Source organism: Cuculus canorus, chromosome 3, assembly GCF_017976375.1.
Source record: "Cuculus canorus isolate bCucCan1 chromosome 3, bCucCan1.pri, whole genome shotgun sequence".
NCBI classification, from domain to species: domain Eukaryota; kingdom Metazoa; phylum Chordata; class Aves; order Cuculiformes; family Cuculidae; genus Cuculus; species Cuculus canorus.
The window spans coordinates 96,516,511-96,532,945 of record NC_071403.1 but is presented as its reverse complement, the minus strand read 5'-3'; the positions used below and the strand labels follow the sequence as shown (position 1 = coordinate 96,532,945).

Genomic DNA, 16,435 nt, shown 5'->3' with positions numbered 1-16,435 from the left:
CTCCTATGTCTTCAACATAGCCTGAACATAAAAAATGGACCTCATTTTTGTCTCAAGAAGCTTAAAATTGCCATGACCTCAGGACTTTCTTCTCAATGTGTAATTCAGCTCGTAGTTCCTGTAGCAGAGCTCAGCAGAGAAGTAAGAGAGTGGGAATGGTTTTAAAATTCATGTGAGAACTTTTCTAAAAACTTATCTTGTAACACCTCTAAAATGTCTTTCTCTTTTGAGTCCTGATGCACATAGTCTACAATGACAGATACATCAAAAGACCATGTAGGAGTACTCTTGGAACAACTTTTTCTTTAAACTGTTGTTTGGGAAATCTTAGCAAGATAGGAGCAGTGTTCCTCATTTTCCCTGCGAGTTGTAGATTAACCATCAGTGACCAGGGCTGAGGGCTGCTGGAAGGAGTGGCATTGTTGCTTTTAGAAGCAACAGCGGAAGGTGGGAATGTGGCTGTGCTTGTGCCAGATATTTTTTGTCATGCGTGACTAGCAAGAGTGATTTTTGAGGGCCATTAGCTTTCTTTTCCACTCCAGGTCCTGCTCATCCTCAGTGTTGAGGGGAGAGAGATAACTTTGACCATATATTGCAGAGGAAGAAGTGTAGTGACCCACACTGACCATCACTGTTTCTCTTTTTTCCCTGCCATTGCACTTGCTGGCTTTTGCCATGCAAAATAGCCTAGCCAAGAACCTTGGGAAGGGCAGGGGATGCTCCTAGTTTTGCTTTCTCATTCCCCTGTTTTTTTGCCATGCACAGCAAAAGTCTGACAGTGACTCACAGTAACATACCCTGGTACAAAATACTTCAATTGCTTTTTTTTCACTTACCGTGTCACTGTGCTTTTTGGGAAATTTATACATAAATGAGCTAATGGATGCAGTGGCATGTATGTAACTGATTAGAAAGAGCCATAATTTCAGCTAAGACTTGCAACCGTCAAGAAAAGTTCTCGAAAGAATGATGCAATCTTTTTCTTTTCCCTTATTCAGAAATTTCCAGGACTCATGTAGCTGCTGCTTCTTTCTCATCATTGAATCCCATTTCTCCCTTCTGTCAGCTCCTTTAATCTGTCTTCAGATTTGAACTAGTCCCGACTCTTTCACTTTTTTTCAAATGCTCATTGAGAGAACAGTTCGCAAATAGAGAAAGTAACCATCTAACAGCAGGAACTGGAACACCAGCTGTATTTAGCTTTGCAATCATTGAGACTTTCAAGACAACTTTCTGTGTTGTTTATTTCCTGAAAAGTGATGTTAAAACAGCATTGTGAGGCTCCACAATTACTGTCACTTCGAGCCTGCTAGATCGATTTTTTTCAGATTACAGGGAAAAAAGATACCTTTTTTTTTCCCCCAAATGCTTCCCCTGCATATGAGCTTCAGATCGGAAAATCAAGCTGTGTTCATTCTGGCTTCTGCATCTCTAGCAGCAAAGCCAGAGATGTTCTTAACAATTCTGTTTTGAAGGTACTTGGGCCAGAGAGGCAGCTGATCCTCTTCTAGAAGTTGCATTGCCTGTGGAACAGGAATGAAAAGCAGTTAAGAGCTTATTTTTGTCACCTAGGAAACATTACTGGAGTTTTTACTACACTATAGCACATCTATGCTGCATAGGTAGACAACATTTTTTCACTAATCCTGTTTTGTCTGCAGGTTCAAAAGCAAAGATGATTATCTCAGACCATTTAGCATCTTTCTTTTTATCTTAGAATGAGTTTATTTCAACCATCCTGTAGTGGTCACTGCTGTAAACAAAAGTACAAGAATCCTACAAAAAAACCCCTGATTTGATTAGGCCTTGTCTCTTTGTCTTGACTGTTGTTATTTTGGTGTAGAGTTTTGGTTGGTTTGTTGGTTTATTTTTTGAGAGGGATAGAGTGAGACACTGTGCCCGTATTTGATAACATTTGTAGACTTGAGCCCTCATAAATGCTGACAGTTCTGTGAAATGACTTCTAGCTCCCATCATTATATTTCTTACTAATTTGCACGCTGTGGTATGTTTTCTTAGTGCACATAGTCCCATCTCACAAAGATCTGAAACTGTGCAGAGCTGGGATTTAAGTTCATGACCAACTTGGATTATAACAAACTTTATGTGGACTTGATCAAACCCTATGAGAAATGGTACCATACGATGAGGCAAACTTAGCTGTGATGTTCCTGAGGAAAGCACCATGAGGGCAGAAATGTGTTTCCTTCCTGAACAGATAGCCTTCTTTTTCATTGGTATACCATTCCATTGATAATCTTGAAGTTCAGTGTGACACCTATAAAGGATGACCAGGGAATGTGGCTCTACTACTTTTTTGATCTCTTTGAGCACTGTTTTCCTCTGAGAAGATTAAGAACTATGTATCTCTTAAGACATAAAACCTCAGTTCTGTCTGCCACAGAGGATGCACCCCTGGGACATTCTGCTCTGCAGTGGTATCATGTGTGACTTCTGATGGCCATTTAAATATATGGTTTTGAAGTGCATGGTCCAGATCTACCTAAGCCCCGTGAGGCCAGAACGAATTAGAGTACTAAATGGCCTGATTCCCATATTTAACTTCAATAATCCTAGAAATGCTACATTTTTCTGTTAGTGCCTGTGCATGTGTATAAGTAATAGTATGTAGCTGAGATACTAAATAAATGCAATAAACAGTGATGTCCTAAATCTAGCTGTAAAGTCAGAGATCATCATAAATGTTCCCAGTTACTGTTACAAATTATGTCTGATGCCTGCTGTTCATTCTGTAGTGAAATAAATCTAAATTTCAGAGCAGGGAAATTCCTCAATAACTAACTTTTCTTCCAAGAAAGCAATAAACTTCTAAATATTAGGGTAGTTTTTATTTTATATACTATCTTCCATTTTATCTTTCCCTGTTCTGACTTATTATTTCTACAATTCCTGCTACCGAGTTGTGACTTTCTATGTTGCAGGTCTCTTCCTAGGCGTTGAATTTTCTGTTAGTAGGTTAGCTTAAAAGCCTGTTACAAATGTTAAGACATGTTAAGGCCTCCATGTTTTAATGAGATCGGTTGTACTTCTGACAGTTGTTGAGATACCTGAGTTGTTTTTCCCACAAATCCTTTGAAAAGCTACCAGACCTGTGTGTTCTTGCCCATTCTACTAATTAGCAGCAAACAATGTGAGTAATTTGTCTCTACAAAGTAGCATGCCAGTATTTAAGTATCTTAAGCAGAAAATATGCACTGTTGTTAATGACTGATATAGTTATTTTGGTTTTTTTAATGCTACATTCTCGTTTTAGTAGCTTGTATGTGAAAAACAATAAATAACATGATTTTTTGGCTATTGTTAACATCCGTGCTCCTAAACGTATAATAACATTGACGTATTGACTTTTATTACTTCTACCCTCTCCTGTGTAGTTTTTATTAGACTCGCAACTAAGCTTTCTATCAAATATAGTAATCCTTGTGCAAATGCTAACTTAGGCTTTGAAGCACTTCTGGAGGAAGAGTGATTTGTATATTATAATGCAAATTATTTATAAAAATTCCCCCAATAGTGGCACTTTTCTCTCTGAATATAGATTTATCTTGCATCTGGATTGGACAAAAACTCAAATCACGGTATGGAGTATTGTTGTGGGAGGTGGTTGTTTATCTCTTTAGAAATAGTAGTAAAATATTGCTGAAGTAGTGTAGTTGCATTGTTCAGATGGAAAAGTATCTCCTTTAGTAGTTCTTAACACTGAAAGAAAAGTGTGAGTGTATTGTTCCATTCCCTGCAGTTTAATATGCATCCTACAGTGAAGAGTACTTGGCAAATAATTGAAAATGTTTAAAACTTGAATATTGTGGCTATAATGCTTTGCCAACCCCTTTGTAGTGTAGGCATCTTTTATTTAACAAATAGTTGGTATATAAACAGTTGAAAATCAGCATATCAGAGAATCTTAATGTTGTCCCAGTTGCTCTCACATCTGATGTAAAAATGCTTAAAACAGTGATCTTTGTTCTATCATATCTATTGCACTCAACTGAAAAGGTTTTATATGTTCCTTCATTGTTGTATATAAAAACTGCCTCAGTCATGTTTTTAGTGTAGTGAATCAGAAATCAAAACATATATGTGGAACAAGATAATCTTCAAGATACAGGCATCATTTGTTACAGATGAAGTCCAACATGTGGATATCTTATTTTTTACTCCAGTAACGAGATAGGAGGCAATTTGCTCATTCCTGCCCAAGTAGCGTGTTTAAACGTTTAAGAACAGTTGACCTATAGACTGATTAGAAATATGGAAAGTGAAATGACTGAACAACTCTAGAGAATTGCTAATGGCATGTACAGTCTTTTGCCTTAGCTTAAGTTCAGATTTTTTCCAGATCAGGAGCAACTGAGAGTTTGTACCATCTCATAGTTTTTTTCTGTGCCTCTGATATACAAACTGGGAAGAAGCATTCTGAAAAAGTTGCTGTTGTTTAGCAGGAATTTGGTAGTATCAGGGTGGGTCTGCAGACTGCTCTAGCAGTAGAATAATCTTGAAAACTGAACTCTTCCTCTTGTCAATTATTTGGCCATTTGAAACCACAGCTAATGCTTAAATATTACAACAAGTAAGCTATGAAAAAAAATTTAGGGATTCAGTTTTTGTTAGCACTCCAGATGTGCCAGAAGAAGTAGTTGCATGACAGTTTGGATATTAATTCCAGTAACAAAATCAGTCTCGCTCTAGCTGATCTTATTCCTACCCTTATTACAGATGTTCTAGCAGAATGAGATTCTGCTTTCCATCTTTTTTTTATCAGATTGGTTAATGCTTCATCAGAAATACCAGGACTTCTACATGACTAATAGAGCAGAGTGCCCTGTGAGTTGGCCCATGTAACCAAAAGAAGGATCATCGAGATCCTCAGGGGAAAATAATCACTAGAGCTCTGATGGAAATCCATCAGTACCCTCCAAAGAGCCTTTTAATATTATTTGACTCATAAGTCTATGAGAGCAGATTACTGTATCTCTGATAATGTGATTAGCGATGTTGCATATTAAGTCAGGAGCACAAGTAGATGAAGAAGCTGGGAATCATGAGTCATATTCATGAAATTCTCCTTCCGTGAATACTTAATGGTTAAAACTTGAGCTCTATAATTAACATCTTGTTGCAGGGCAGCCACATGTTACACTGATAATGGCTGACCTTGCCAATGAAGAGGAGGGGTTTCATGCTAGACATTGAGAGTCTTTGTTTTTCTTGGACCAACATACAAAAGAAGCAGAGAAAGCAGTGTTCATCAGTTAAATGGGATTAATTCAGGTATTACAAGCAAGCTGTGGCTAAAGGCCCTCATAAGTCTTTTTAAAAGTGCAAATATTCTTTTAGCATTGTGGTAGTCTGCCTTGTGAACCATGTTGTAGTACATTGGCCAGTCCTGGCATGCTTGAAGGTCTGTCTTCTGTTGTATCATGTGTCATGCTAGCACCCAATACCAGATGCTTGAGGAAAAAGTATGTAAGGATCAGGCTAGGCCTGGAGAGTGCAGAATAGCAAAAGCCAGCACACACCTCAGTCTGAGCAGTGCAAGCTCTCAGGGGCAAGGTTGTGTAAACATGGTCCTTTTACTTGTCTTTTAGTAGGACTGGGAAAACTCTTGGCAGGAATGGAAGCTTCTTTGGCCTCATTGAAAATCTGGTTAGCAAATGTGTTGTTGACTTGGCTGTGGTAAGTATCCTCATCCATAGGGCTGGACGTAATTGCTGGGCAGTACTGCATAATTGCAAAGGGCAGTGGACGATGTTACGCCTCCCTGAAACAGCAGAAATGAATTTATCTTATAGAACTGAGAAAGCAGTCATTATTTCTTTGTGTTCTAAATGTGTGTTTAGTCTCTGCACTCTTCTGCTATTGACAGAGGGGTCAGATATTTAGGCTTAACTACAACTAAAGCTGGGAACTACAAAAGACAATAGCTAATTAGTATTCTTCTGACTGCTGCTGTGAAGGAATGGAGCTGTCTTCTCAACTCCTTCTTAATCTCTAGTAGAGATAAAAAGAAGACAATGACTATAAGTGAGAACTGAATAAAAAGACATGGAAACAAGGCAAATCCAGCCAAGAAAAAGATCTGGCCTAAGCATTTCTTTACACTGCTAATTCATGCAAAAACCTTGAAGAGGGTCCCGCATTGAAGCCTACTCTGCCTTTGCAGATTTCTTCCATGGCTTTTGCATAGGCTCTCACTCTTGCTTGGAGAAAAGCTGTTTTTCAGTTGCTTTTTCTGAACTGATTTGTAGAGGAAGCAGTCCGAAGCAGCAGAAAAGAACATAGACAGTGTATCATGCAGTGCAATATAGCAGGGGGATCAGCAACTTGCTGCATGAGCACTTTCTGTTGAAGGATTAAGTTGTATCTGCTTAAAAATGTAATATGGGCCAAAGATTTTAATCTATAAAAGCGGAGTGCAAATTCACATTTCACAGGTGGCTGTTTTAGTTTAAGGCTGTGTGTAAAGGGTTAGGTATATATCAGCTTCTGTTGCACCTGAACCAGTTCAGAAGCTCTGGTGAAGATCTAAACCTGTGAAATTATTGGCATCTGCCATCTGAGATACTAATATATCCAAGTAAGTGCTGTTTTGACTTTGTCCAAACTCTTGTTCCTCCTATTTTCTCCAAGTTTTAAAAGGATTCTTTTTCCTTTTTATTTTCTTCTTTTTTTTTCTTCTTCAGCACTTTCAAGCATTGCGGCTGTTCTGCCTGGCTTTGCTGGCAGCTCTCTTTTGATAGTTAATATCATCTGGAAAATATATCTCCCAAGGCTGCAGAATCATGGGACCAGTGTTAAGGAAATGCATCAAGGCAGTTCAGAGTTTAATCCTTTTCCGTATACAAGCAGCACATAACCATGAATTCAACTAATCCAACAGATATCCGAGAACACTTTGTTTGAAAGACCACTTTTTGTGGTAAAAGCTTTAGTTTGGGTTTGTACTAGGTTTGATGTTGGACTTTAGCCTTCATTTGTGGTGTAAGATATGAGAGGCAAAGCTACGGGGTGCATTAATGGGGCTTATAAACAACACGCACTGTTTATGTCACCTAGAGAAACATACCCAGCCTGTAGAAGTTGCTTCAGCAGTCAAAACTGTCATGGTCAGTGCAGCTCGAAATAGGTAAGTTTTTTTCTTGTCAAAGAAATTACTCTAGTTGTGCTACCCCTGGCCATTTGTTCTTTTCCTTTCTTTCTAAACCAAAAAGTCATCTGTAGGGTGACTTTTTTCTCTGCTTTGTCCACTATTTTGAAGTGGAACATGGTAAAGTACAACACATTTTGGCTGTATTTCTCCTTCATTTACCTTAAAAAGAATACAAAACCCTGAGAAGGATCAAAAACTATGTCCTTTCCTACAAAATAGTGTCATCTGGGATAAAATTCAAACTGTATTCAGCCATCTTAATTTTTTACAAATATATACTGTCCGTGGCAATATCCCTTTCTGTTTGTTCTTTTTCTAATTCCCTCAACAAACCAACCAACCAACCAACCAGTGGGGTGAGCCTTTATTGTTGTTATTGTTAGCAGAGCTGGTTCAAGGAAAACATACACCAGTTTGACTTCATCAACACTTCCATTTTGCTGAAGTACCATAAGACATTAGTGAAGCTTTGTGTTTAGCAGTGTACTCACAAAGCGTGAAAGCAGGCATGCCGCCCTTATTTTGTTCTTTTGTTCATGTTTTAATCCTCTTAAATCCTTTTCATAGCCTTTTCCAGGAAAGAATTAAATGCTTGACTGTTTTTATGACTACTTTTATTTCTGTTAATTCTTTGTCAGATTGTTGCTTTTTTGCAGTTTCAGATTTTACCAATGATCATTAAAAGACATCAGAATTCACTCTGGGCTAGAAGATATGTGATGGGTGACCCATCACTCTTGGCTGACTGGCAAACTGACAGTAATGTTGCTCTGCAATAACTGTCACAGATCAGTTACCATTAAGGATATCGTGGGATTTGTGGGTCACTCCTCCCACAATCCTGATGTCACCCTGACTATGTCTTGATATAGGAAGACAAGAATAGTTTGAGAACGTCGAAAAGCAGACAACAGCCTGAGGAGAATGAGTAGCATACAAATGATTAATGAAGTGATGTATTTAGCACTGCTAGCATTATGTTTTGGATAATGTATTCAGGAAGAAGTAAATCACTAATGGGATTTTAGAAGCATGAAAGGAGATTTTGGTATAATAAATTACATTCACAAAGGTGTTACCAAGTATCTATAGATATTACAGGAGCAAGGAGGATTTTTTTGTGAACTGTGAACAGCATACCCAAATTTTTAACTCTGTTGAATACAGAATTGGTGCACTATCAGTTGAAGATGGCATTAGTGCATTGCATTACCTTCATCATTCACCCTGCTTCTGCAGGGAGCCGAGTAGATTTCCATACTGTGTAAGAAATGCTATTAGTCCTTTGCTGGCTCCTTGAAAAAGCTGATAACTTCATGGGACCTGAAATTATCTCACTTCTCACTGAATTTCCAGATTGTTTTGTTGAGGCAAATAGCACCAATGTGAAATCTTCAAGCCGCCTGACTTTCTAGTTTTCACAGAAAGGAATTGATCTTCCTTCTTTGTGTTCTGACCCTGGAGAGTTTTTCTATTTTCAAAATATTTTGTTTTTCTATTCGGCTACTAGGTGTTCTTCAGTACCTTCTTGTGAATCACCTTACTAAAAGACCTCTGGAAACCTATACATGTGAAGTGTGGTAATTGCGTTTCCTTCATTCACTTTCTTGGTGTTGTAATAATTATGAAAATTTTCCTATGTGAAACTATGCTGCTCTACTCATTGAAAATATCTGGAAAACAATGAACCAATCATTTAGCTTGTTCACTGGGCACATGTGTAGGATTTATCAGTCTGTGACTCTGCAAATCAAACATTTGTTTTTTTCCTTCTTGTTATACATGAACGTGTCAGGCAAGGAGAGGAAGAATTGAATTGAGTGCACGCACTCCATCATGCACTAGCAAATGTAATTGAAAACATACCTTGAGGACGTGGTTGTAACTGTGTGTGCTCTCGCTCTGTCACAGGTGGAGTTGGCTAAGTAGCCCAGGCAGGGCTTTCAAGCAGACATTTTTACTACCTGTTGCCTCAAGGCAGCATACACATCCTATGCCTATGTAACTTGGGACTAGTACTTATACAAGGTACACATGCAGCTCTCCAGTTCTGGGCTTCCAGATTGTTCTTCAGGTTGCTAGAGCTTACCTTTCCTAGCATCCCTGTCGGGCAGGGATCCCCAAGCTTTGCTGACACAAAGAACTCTTCTTCTCTGGCAGCTACAAGCTGATGGGACAGATTATTTCCTTCTGGTTCTAAGTGGCCTTTTACAGATGTGACTGCATCCCACCATTATTTTCTCCATGGGTCTTTCTGCCAGTCTTTCTTCTGTGTTGTCTACTCGACTTTTATTATTATTACTGGATGCTTTCCAGTGTGCCCCAGATGCTCAGATTAGGTAACCTAGGGATGACGCAGAAATGCAGTATTTATATTTCCTTTAAATCTTAGTCTGGCTTCTGTTACAGTGTGGTAATTTCAAGTTTGAAGTTTCCATTTCAAATTTGTTGAAATATCTACACAAGCAGAATTAGTTTGAATAAAACTGTCTTCCCATTAACTGAAGAAGGGTAAAATGGCATCATAAACTACCATGGGGTAGTTTGAGGTGATGAAGATAAAACAGGTTTATTTTATAAGTGTAGTCAGGAAGCTTTAATCACAGTCCCAGAGCTGCTGTAAAAAGAGGCTGAGTATTTCAGTTTACTCTGAAAGACAGAAACAGGTTTGCTTGTGCCATTGTTGGCGTCAATTTTACTGAGCTAATATAGAAGTGCTCACACGGTCATTACTGCATTTGCTTAATTAAAATGAGCTGTAAACATATCTTTTCATTAGACAAATATTAAGCTACAGTTTTGTTTAGGTAAAAGCAGAACATTAAATAAGCATTGAATATTAGCACTGATGTAACTGATCCAGATAGATACATACGCTTATAGATACGCAAAACCTTACTCTAAAATGGGTCTGCCATTTTTCCTTTTGCTTGCCATTAACCTCTCTGGGCAACCTGTTCCAGTGCTTGACAACCCTTTCTGTGAAGAAATTAATGTCCAGTCTAAACCTCCCCTGACACAGCTTAAGGCCATTCCATCTTGTCCTATCACCTATTACTTGGGAGAAGAGACCAACACCCACCTCTCTACAACCTCCTTTTAGAAAGTTGTAGAGAGCAATAAGGTCTCCCCTCAGCCTCCTCTTCTCCAGGCTGAACAACCCCAGTTCCCTCAGCCACTCCTTGTAAGACTTGTTCTTCAGCCCTTTCATCAGCTTTGTTGCTCTTTTCTGGACACGCTCCAGCACCTCAATGTCTTTCTTGCAGTGAGAGGCCCAAAACTGAACACAGTATTTGAGGTGCAGCCTCACCAGTGCAGAGTACAGGGGCAGGATCACTTCCCCTAGTCCTGCTAGCCACAACATTTTCGATACAAGCCAAGATGCTATTTGCTTTCTTGGCCATCTGGACACACTGTTGACTCATATTCAGTTGGATGTTGACCAACACTCCCAGGTCTTTCTCTGCCAGGCAAGTTTCCAGCCACTCTTCTCCAAACCTGTCATGCTGCACGGGGATTTTGTGTCCCAAGTGCAGGACTCTGCAGTTGGCCTTGTTGAACCTCATCACAGTGGCTTCATCTCATCGACCCAGCCTGTTCAGATTCCCTGTAGAGCCTCCCTACCCTCCAGCAGATTGACACTTCCTCCCAGTTTAGTGTTGTCCACAAACTTGCTAAGGGTGCACTCGATCCCTTCATCCAGGTTGTTGATAAAGTTATTGAACGGGACTGGACCCAGCACCAAGCACTGGGGACACCACTTGTGACTGGCCTACGGCTGGATTTGACTCCATTTACCACCACTCTTTGGGCCCAGCCATCCAGCCAGTTTTTAACCCAGCAGAGGGTACACCTGTCTTTTCAGAGAAAAGATGTGTTAAAACACTGTATGTTTCATGTGTTTCATGTTTACCTTCTTACATGTAACTTTTCTTGAATTTGATGTGCTGGCATTGATTTTTACTTTACCTAGGTTTTGTGTTTGATGTCTTTCTGATATCCGTACTCTCCCGGTTTCATAGGGAGTAGTGGCCAACAGTGATTTCACTGTGCTTCTTGCTGTTTCCACATAACTTACTAGAAATGTTTATGGCCATTCTCTAGGAGTTCATCTTTTTCCTTTATGGTAGTAATTAGATTTTTGGCTTTATCTCTTAATTTGTCATGCTAACAATTTCTGTTTCTTAAAATAATAATTTTGTTGCAATGTTTTGAATTTCCTTAGTTCTTACAGCTTGCCTGTGTAGAAAAATAATGATGAAATTCCATACGAAGGAATTTCAATTTAAAGTGCCAGAGTTGCTACAGAATAGCGTATTCCTGGAGCAGACAGCCTCTCCATTCTTTATTAAATTTCGAGTGAAGTACTGGCATTGTTTGACCTCCAGATCATAAATGTAAACTGCTTGTCTGGCAATTGAGCTCTGGTTTCTTTTAGTCTAATTCTAATAGTATGACATTTTTCCCTGAAAAAGGAGGAAAAGACAGTTTCCTGGAGACATGGCATGGAGAATTTTATACCATCAGAGAGTTTGACACCCTGTATCACTGAAGGACAGACAAAACTGATAGACAACCTGGATTATGGCAAGTCTTGACAACACTAGGTGTGAGGGGAATGTGATTGGGAATTTGTGGGGAGTTTTGCCTTGAGTGAGTTCTTTCTGCTAAAACCCATATATTTTCAAACATATTTCATTAGAAATATTGTCATCTTTGTCACTAGAGATAGAAGCTAAGTACGTTTTTCTTGTAAAACAAAGGTATATTCTGACTTCTGGAGCTATATTGAAGAAGCCGTTGTCACTACACCTCAGATAGATAGCCATGGTAATGCAGCAGATTTGGGGGTCTTTTTCCCCCTGGAATTGCAAGCATACTGTAGTAATCTTCAAAATATGAGTTTAGCATCAAAATAACTACAAAGAGTTGGGTTATTTTTATTTTTTTGATAGTTTCTGTTTACTTGTGGAATGTCTATCAGGCACGTAGACAGTTGGCAGTAGAACTGTAAGGCATTGAAACTGCTTGCCACTGTAGTTGTGATTTCAAAGTCAGTACTGTCTTTCCTTGTAGTGCAGAAAGAAAATCTTGCCAAAGGATGGGAAAATGCATTTTTGTCATCATACCAAATATATATTAAGCAGATGACTTTACATGAGGGTGCATACATAGAAGTCATTCACTGAGGCCATGCTTTCACTCTGTCTTCATATTTGCAATCCAGTCCTTGTTGCAGAAATAAAGAAGGCAGGATGTTTATAGCAAAAATAATATTATATGGTTGCCTTGTTGTTTGGGGTTTTTTTGTTTTGGTTTGTTTTTTACTTTTAAAAAGGGCACTATTTAGTGTAAGATCATTTTAAAAGGTTACTGTGTAAAAAAGCTGTTTTTTTTTTCCTGGCAATTCAAATAAAAATGCATAGATGAAATTGAATTGAAGCTGAAGTAGAATTTGCATTGAAGAACAAGATTTCATTCCATAACTTAAAAGAAGCAAAAATAGGTTGTACAGGTTTGCATAACAATATGTTCATTACTATGTTAGGATTATTCCAGAATACTGTATTAGCACCTGAATTTTGGGGTGCCTGTCACTTCTTTTTTTACTCAATGGCAAAGTTTAAGAAGCAAAATCTGCTTTCCCTTTGCTCTCCATCATGCTATTTGGTATAGTTTTGACCTGCAATAACTAATTATAGTTCCTTAAGGACACTTAGGAATTCTTTTTCTAAGTGTCTCGTTTGCATTTCTGCCAGAATGTCAAGTGTAACCTTGTGAGGATAGTCTGACATTTCTGCAGCTGCAATCCATCCCACTATGTTTTGCTCATGTAGTAAATGTAGTAAAATTCCTATCTTCTTTGCCCATAAAGAGAATAGACTTATTGGACATAATTAATTTGTTTTAACTTATGGCTGCTTATCACTCTTACCTTTGTCATCGCAGAGTTTGTTTGTAGTTTTTGTTATCTAAATATTTGCAGTGTTCTTTTACTAATTATACATGCCACCATTTATGGCTGCTTTCCATTAAAATGAGCTTGACAGCTCTGCAGCTACCTTTTAATCATTTAAGAAAAATTGGTTAGAGATTTGGGAAGGGCTTCAATTCACTTGGCATCCCAGCAAGTGTATCATCTAGCTCTTCGGAAACTCTGGGCTAATGTCGATGTGGAAGCGTTCAGATATTTTAGCAAGGATACATCTGTTGGATGACACACTGGGTCAAGCAGAGAAAGGAGGGCTTCCTTTTTACAGTTTCCTGTCTTAGTAATCATGAGTGCATTTAAGGAATGGAGCATCTGATGAATGAATGGTGGGATGTATGTTTTCTGCATACCTAAAACGTAAAGTTGAGCTGATTCAGATTTTCTCATTGCCATGGCTTAACCTCAGACAGTGACTACGCACCACACAGACACTCATTTATTCTCCCCCAGTGGGATGGGTGAGAGAATCAGAAGAATAAAAGTGAGAAAACTCGTGGGCTGAGATAAAGACAGTTGGGAAGATGAAACACCATAACTCCAAACATCCCCCCCTTTCATTCTTCGTCCCCTAGACTTATATGATGAGCATGATGTCATATAGTATGGAATATTCCTTTGGTGAGTGGGGTTCAGCTGTCCCAGCTGTGTCCCCTCCCAGTGTCTTGTGCACCCCCATCCTGCTTGCTGGTAGGGTGGTGTGAGAAGCAGAAAAGGCCGTGACTTTGTATGAGCACTGCTCAACAGTAAGTGAAACACCTCTGTGTTATCAACAATGTTTGCAGCAGAAGTCCAAAACATAGCTCCATACTAGCTCCTATGAAGAAAATTAACTCTATCCCAGCCAAATCCAGCACATTTATTTATAGGGTGTTTTTTTCCCCGTATATCTCTCTTCTCATTATATTTATCAGTACAGAGTAAAGAATGCCCTGCAAATGCAGCCAATTCTGTGAATCGCTTAGCTTTATTGAAAAGATAAATAAATCCGGAACAGGCATTGTAAAGGTTTAACAATGGAGTGGATTGTAGTTATAAATAGTCAGCAGGGTTCATGATTGTGAGTTGCATTTACACACCTTTCCTCCCACGGAGTGACAGAATTAAATCGAAAGATGACAGGAAGATGATGGATGGAGAGCTGATGGATGCAATTGTCCTCTCCTGACTGCTTTCAAAAAGGGGAAAGAATTGTTTTATGTTACTGTCTTGCACAAATGCAGTGTCTTTCCTGAGTACCAGGGAAAAGGTGGCACGAAGCTCAGCTTTGTATTTGCGGCTCTGGAGCTTGGGCTTCAGTCACTGCTTCGTGAGTTCATGTGCACGAGTGACAGTTCAGGGCATAAAGCAGATTAGCTTCTATTAATTACTATAAATCCTTTACAGCATCTTCTGTGGTGGAATTAATTAGTTGCTGCTGAAAGCAACTGAGATTTTAAACATATGAAAAGGTAGCAATGACTCAGAACTGTATCACATTAGCTTTGTATTAGTGTTGAGGTTGAGGATGACCATGAAATTGTGACGGTGGCAAAATCCCACCAACCATCTAGACAATTGCCATTTCAGACTGATGATTGTAAGACCTAAAATACTTTATTCTCCTTAATTCCTATCCTGGACCAATACTGAGGGAATGAGTTTGTATACGAGGATGTGGTTTTTAGCCGTCTGCTGGAAAGATTTTGCTGAATGACTTATTTGAGCTAATGCAATTAAGCTTCTTAGGACTTACAGCAGAGCCAAAAAAATACCTGTTTAAGTGTGCTGCGGAGCTCCTGAGCGTGCTGTCCTTGCACTCACTGGAGACAAACTGGCAGGGAATGGCCATGTCTCCATCAGCAAGAAGCCTTGTGCTGCAGGAGCAGATCCATACCAGGGGCAGTCAGTGCTGAGGGTATGTGGATTACAAAATGCTTTTTACAAGAAAAATGAAAACATTTACATGGTGTAACAGTCTCAGAGTGGATACTGTAACTTAGGGGCACTTAAAAATTTCAGGCTTAAGGAGGGAAGGCTGAGGGGGATCTTTCTGGTCTTTCCATTTATCTAGGGGATTATATGGAGGAAATGGGCACAGTTACAGGATAACAGGACAAGAGGCAACCCTGATAATTTGCAACAAAGGAATATCCAATTAAATATAAGGGAAAAAAGTTTCAGAATGGTGGTATTTAAACACTGGAACAGATTGGCCAAAGAGGTTGTGGAACTTAGCTGAGCAAAGCCCTGAGCAACCTAAGGTGGTGCTGCTGGCAACTGGAGCAAATGACCTCTAAAGGTCCTTTATGACCTAAATTAATCTATAGTCCTAGCCTACATGCACGTCTGTCCATGGTGTGCTTTGTGAAGAGAAGAGGTTACTTCAGAATGGGTTTATTAAATGGCATTTTAAGGTTTTAAATTCAGCAGAGAGGAATCCAGTTCAGGCAGGTAGTGCCTCTCTGTGATGCAGAGTGCTGTAAGCAGATGCAAAACCTGAAGGTTCACTTCCAAAGCGTTTCTTCCCTTTTTTTAATGTGAATTTTTTTTATTATTACAATTTTTCTAAACTTTCCCTAGTGCACTGTGTCAGGAGCATCCATACAAACTAGATAAGTAATACTTACTCAGGATCAGAACTATTGTTGAAAATTAATTACAGGTGAAAAAAACCTGTTGTTGCAGAACCACTTTGTATAACTGTCTGGAAGTGTCAGCAGCCTGCAGCAGATTGGAAAAGTTCCAACTCACTTCTCATACTCATATGTTTTCATGCTCTCTGGTGCTGTGATAGATTTTTGGTTTCTCAGATTTCGGTTTAGCTTTTAGATTTACTTGAGCTGCTATAACAGTGAAATGTGGTTATTGTTCGGTGGGTCTTTCAGCTGAGTATGGAAGATAAAAAGCTTATCTGTCTTCTACTGTGTTGTTCAACATATTTAAAAGTTGCCTTTAGTTTCAAACTGGAACAATACAGAGAGGATTAGCTTTATCTTAACAATTGCAACAAAGCAGTGTGGATGAGATGCAGAGGCATCCAGGCTGAAACTCTTAGTATTTGAGATACCTCAAAGATGGGTTCGGTGTAAGGAGGATACTGATGCACAGTTCAATGTTCCTCTCTATTCTGGCCCAAATATCTGCTCCTTTTTTTTTTTTTTTTAATTTGATTTGCCTTTGCTTGTCTCCTCTTCTAGTTCCATTCTCATTTTCCTTTCCCCTTTGCACGTACTATTTTTGCATACTCTATGCCCAGAATTTCTGAGGTTTTTTATGTCCTTATTTGCTTATCC

The 16,435-nt window shown here is 39.0% G+C and overlaps 1 protein-coding gene across 5 annotated transcripts in view; it reads left to right on the top strand.

Moving 5' to 3' along the window:
* HHAT (hedgehog acyltransferase) overlaps nt 1-16,435 on the top strand; it is a 147,074-nt gene that overhangs the window by 91,551 nt on the left and 39,088 nt on the right. For 3 of the 5 annotated variants that reach the window (XM_054063712.1, XM_054063711.1, XM_054063710.1), the window contains one exon: nt 5,613-5,697. The exons of the other annotated variants lie outside the window; for them this stretch is intronic. In XM_054063712.1, coding sequence (XP_053919687.1) covers nt 5,613-5,697 — 85 coding nt within the window. The remainder of the gene's footprint in view (nt 1-5,612; nt 5,698-16,435) is intronic. 5 annotated transcript variants of the gene reach the window in all.